The 3978-nt window shown below is 44.0% G+C and overlaps 1 protein-coding gene across 1 annotated transcript; it reads right to left on the reverse strand.

The window, feature by feature from the left end:
- Window positions 1-561: 561 nt before the first annotated feature.
- Window positions 562-1313, reverse strand: EMH_0061120 (uncharacterized protein; the record flags this gene model as incomplete). The annotated part of the gene is made up of 3 exons (XM_013497862.1): window positions 562-651; window positions 774-1127; window positions 1221-1313. The coding sequence occupies 3 exons, from the start codon at window positions 1311-1313 to the stop codon at window positions 562-564; spliced, it is 537 nt and encodes a 178-aa protein (XP_013353316.1).
- Window positions 1314-3978: the final 2665 nt, after the last annotated feature.

The raw sequence follows: 3978 nt of genomic DNA on the forward strand, positions 1-3978 counted from the left end.
GATGATGCCGGAGAGGAGACAGTGGCTGTTTCTTCTGCTGCTGCTGCTGCTGCTGCTGCTGCTGCTGCTGCTGCTGTATATAAAACTAAATATATATTTTTATTTATTTATATTTATTTATTTATTTATTTATTTATACTGCAGCAAACCCTAAACCCTCACTGCGTGATGATGCTGGAGAGGAGACAGTGGCCCGCATAGAAAAACTAAAAAACAACAAGGGGACCCTAACCCCAGCACAAATCAGAGAAAGCATGCAAAAGGTATTTATTTTTATTTTTTTTTTTATTTTTTATTTTTTTTTTTATTTTTTTGTTTTTTATTTTCTTTTTATTTTTTTATTTTTTATTTATTTTTTATTTTTTATTTTCTTTTTTGTTTGTTTATTTATTTTTTGTTTTCTTTTGTTTGTTTGTCTATTTATTCATTTTTTGTCTTTTTTGTTTGTTTATTTATTTTTTATTCTTTTGTTTGTTTATTTATTTATTTTATTTTTTATTTTATTTTTTATTTATTTGTTTGTTTTTATCTTCTTTTTGTTTCCTTTACTTATCTAGTTACCTATCCCCTTCTTTCTCTTTTTATATCTTCATATCTCACCTTCTCCTCCTGCTGCTGCTGCTGCTGCTGCTGCTGCTGCTGCTGCTGCTGCTGCATGCATGCATGCAGACGATGCAAGACCACGCTGCAGTGTTTCGTACGGGCCCCGTGCTGCAGGAGGGGGTGGAGAAGCTGCAGCAAATATTAAAACAGTTTGCTGATGTTGTTGTTACTGATAAATCTAAATCCTGGTAACTTTGCTGCTGCTGCTGCTGCTGCTGCTGCTGCTGTTGCTGTTGCTGTTGCTGTTGCTGCTGGTGGTGGTGGTGGTGGTGGTGGTGCTGCTGCTGCTGCTGTTGCTGCTGCTGTTGTTGCTGGTGTTGCTGCTGCTGCTGCTGCTGGTGCTGTTGTTGCTGCTGGTGCTGCTGCTGCTGGTGCTGTTGCTGCTGCTGTTGCTGTTGCTGGTGTTGCTGCTGTTGCTGCTGCTGTTGCTGCTGGTGTTTTTGTTGTTGTTGTTGTTGCTGTTGTGGTTCTGTTGCTGTTTTGCTGCTGCAGCATTCCCTTATATACTGCTGCTGCTGCTGCTGCTGCTGCCACCATTCCTCCTATCCTCCTTCTCCTCCTCCTGCTGCTGCTGCTGCTGCTGCTGCTGCTGCTGCTGCTGCTGCAGGAACACGGACCTGGTGGAGACCCTGGAGCTGGAGAATTTGCTGACGCAGGCGATGATGACGATCGTCAGCGCAGAAGCCAGAAAAGAAAGCAGAGGAGCCCATGCAAGAGAAGACTTTAAAGTGGGGTTTAGGGTTTAGGGTTTAGGGTTTAGGAGGGTTTAGGGTTTAGGAGGGTTTAGGGTTTAGGAGGGTTTAGGAGGGTTTAGGGCTTAGGAGGGTTTAGGGTTTAGGAGGGTTTAGGAGGGTTTTGTAGGGTTTACGGGTTAGGGTTGAGGGTTTAGGGTTTAGTAGGGTTTAGTAGGGTCTAGGGTTTAGGGGTTTCTGGGGTTGAGGGTTTAGGGTTTAGTAGGGTTTAGGGTCAAGGGTTTAGGGTTTAGGGTTTAGGGGCCGCAGCAAGGAGCACTGCAGCCTGAACTCTGAAATTTTCGCTGCAGTGGGAGAAGCAGTATTAGGGTTTGGTCCCTAGGGTTTAGGGTTTAGGGTTTAGGGTTTAGGGTTTAGGGTTTAGGGTTTAGGGTTTAGGGTTTGTGAGGGTTTAGGAGCGAAACGATGAGGAGTGGATGGTCCATACACTCTGCTTTCAGCGGGGGAGAGAAGTAGAGAACGCAAAGGTAACATAAATATTTATTTTTTTATTTTTTTATTTTTATTTTTTTTTATTTTATTTTATTTATTTTTTTTATTTTATTTTTTTTATTTTATTTATTTAATTTTCTTTTATTTTGTTGATTTTATTTTGTTTATTTTGTTTGTTTATTTTATTTTATTTATTTTGTTCTGCTTTGTCTCCTTTTTGTCTTTGTTTGTCTCGTCATTTATTTTTGTTTATTTGTTTTTATTTGTCTCCTTTTTGTTCTTTCTTTTCTCTCCTGTCTCCTCTTCTGTCTGCTGTCTCCGTCGCTTTCTTTTTCTGTTGCTGCTGCTGCTGCTGCTGCTGCTGCTGCTGCTGCTGTTGCTGCTGCTGCTGTTGCTGCTGCTGCTGCTGCTGCTGTTGCTGCTGCTGCTGCTGCTGCAGCAGCAGCGTGTAGACTATATCCTTAGCCAGTGGGGTTTTCTCTGTTTGCGTTAACCCCCTTCCTCTTCTTCTTGTGCTGTTGCTGCTGCTGCTGCTGCTGCTGCTGCTGCTGCTGCTGTTGCTGCTGCTGCTGCTGCTGCTGCTGCTGCTGCTGCAGTTTGAATTGGCTTATCGCCCTGTGCAGGGTAAGCCCCTAGACTCGGAGATGGAGCCCGTACCCCCAATGAAGAGGGTGTATTAAAAAAGAAAAAAAATAAAAAAATAAAAAAAATAAATAAAAAGAGAAAAAGAGAGACAAATAGAGAGATAAACAGAGAGACAGAAAGGAGACAGAAAGGAAACAGAGAGGAGAAGTGAAGGAGAGAAAAAGGGGAGAGAGAAGAGAGAAAAAGGAGATAGAAAGGAGACAGAAAGAGAGACAGAAAGATAAATAGAAAGAGATACAGAAAGAGAGACAGAAAGAGAGAGACAGAAAGAGAGACAGAAAGAGAGACAGAAAGAGAAAGGAGACAGAAAGAGAGAAAAGGAGACAGAAAGGAGAGAGAAGGAGACAGAAAGAGAGAAAGAGAGAGAGAAAGGAGACAGAAAGGAGACAGAAGAAATAGAGACAGATCAGGATAGAGATAGAGACGGAGACAAAAAAAGGAGAAAAGAAAGGAGACAAAAAAGGAGACAGTTGCTGCTGTCTCCTTTTGTCTCCTCTCGCCTTAAACCCTAAACCCTAAACCCTGGAGACAAAACTCCGTCTTTTGTTTTAATTTTATTTTCTTCTCACCCTCAGCAGCAGCAACAGAAGCAGCAGCAGCAGCAGCAGCAGCAGCAGCAGCAGCAGCAGCAGCAGCAACTGCAGCAGCAACTGCAGCAGCAGCAAGATTTCGCGTAGAGTAGCAGCTAGTGATACAGCCAACAATACAGATGGGTCCCCGCAAGCTTGCCAGGATAGCTAGCGAGCTAGCTAGCTAGCTAGAAGGATAGCTAGCTAGCTAGCTAGCTATCAAGCTAGAAGGATAGCTAGCTAGAAGGATAGCTAGCTAGAAAGATGGCTAGCTAGCTAGCTAGCTAGCTAGGGGCGCCGGCACCTCGTCAGCTAGCTGGTCGCTAGGCAGCTAGCTAGCTACCTGGATGGATACAGAGCAGGGCTTCAGAGGGTAGCTAGCTAGCCAGCTAGCTATAGCAGTGGCTAGCTAGCTAGCTGGTTAATATGGTGGCTAGCTAGCTAGCTGGTCAGGGCTGTAGCTAGCTAGAGTTTCGGCTAGCTAGCTATCTGGGTAAGGCACTGGCTAGCTAGCTAGCTAGCTAGCTATCTAAGCAGCTAGCTAGCTAGCTAGCTAGTGTTTTTTTCTCAAGGCTGTGGCTAGCGAGAGACAGAGTACTGCTGTGTGGGGACCCCCACCTGGGGGGCCCTCAGCAGAAGCCTCCGCTGCATGCATAGTTGGGGTGTATAGGCAGCTGTCTTGTTTATTTTATTTTGCTGCTGCTAGCTGTTGAGGGGGGAGAGCTGCGTATACACCCCACGAATGCATGCAGTAAGAAGAAGTATTAAAAATATTATTAAATTTTTAGGAGAAGAGAAATAATGCTGCTGCTGCTGCTGCTGCTGCTGCTGCTGTTGCTGCTGCTGCTGCTGCAGTATAGCCTTCGGCCGTCGGCAGTCCCTCTACCCAAACAGCAGCAGCAGCAGCAGCAGCAACAGCAGCAGCAGCAGCAGCAGAATAAATATTAGTTTTAAGTATTTAATTATATTTTATTTTA

The sequence above is a fragment of the Eimeria mitis genome, genomic scaffold (assembly GCF_000499745.2).
Source record: "Eimeria mitis Houghton genomic scaffold, Emh_scaff2987, whole genome shotgun sequence".
Taxonomy (NCBI): domain Eukaryota; phylum Apicomplexa; class Conoidasida; order Eucoccidiorida; family Eimeriidae; genus Eimeria; species Eimeria mitis.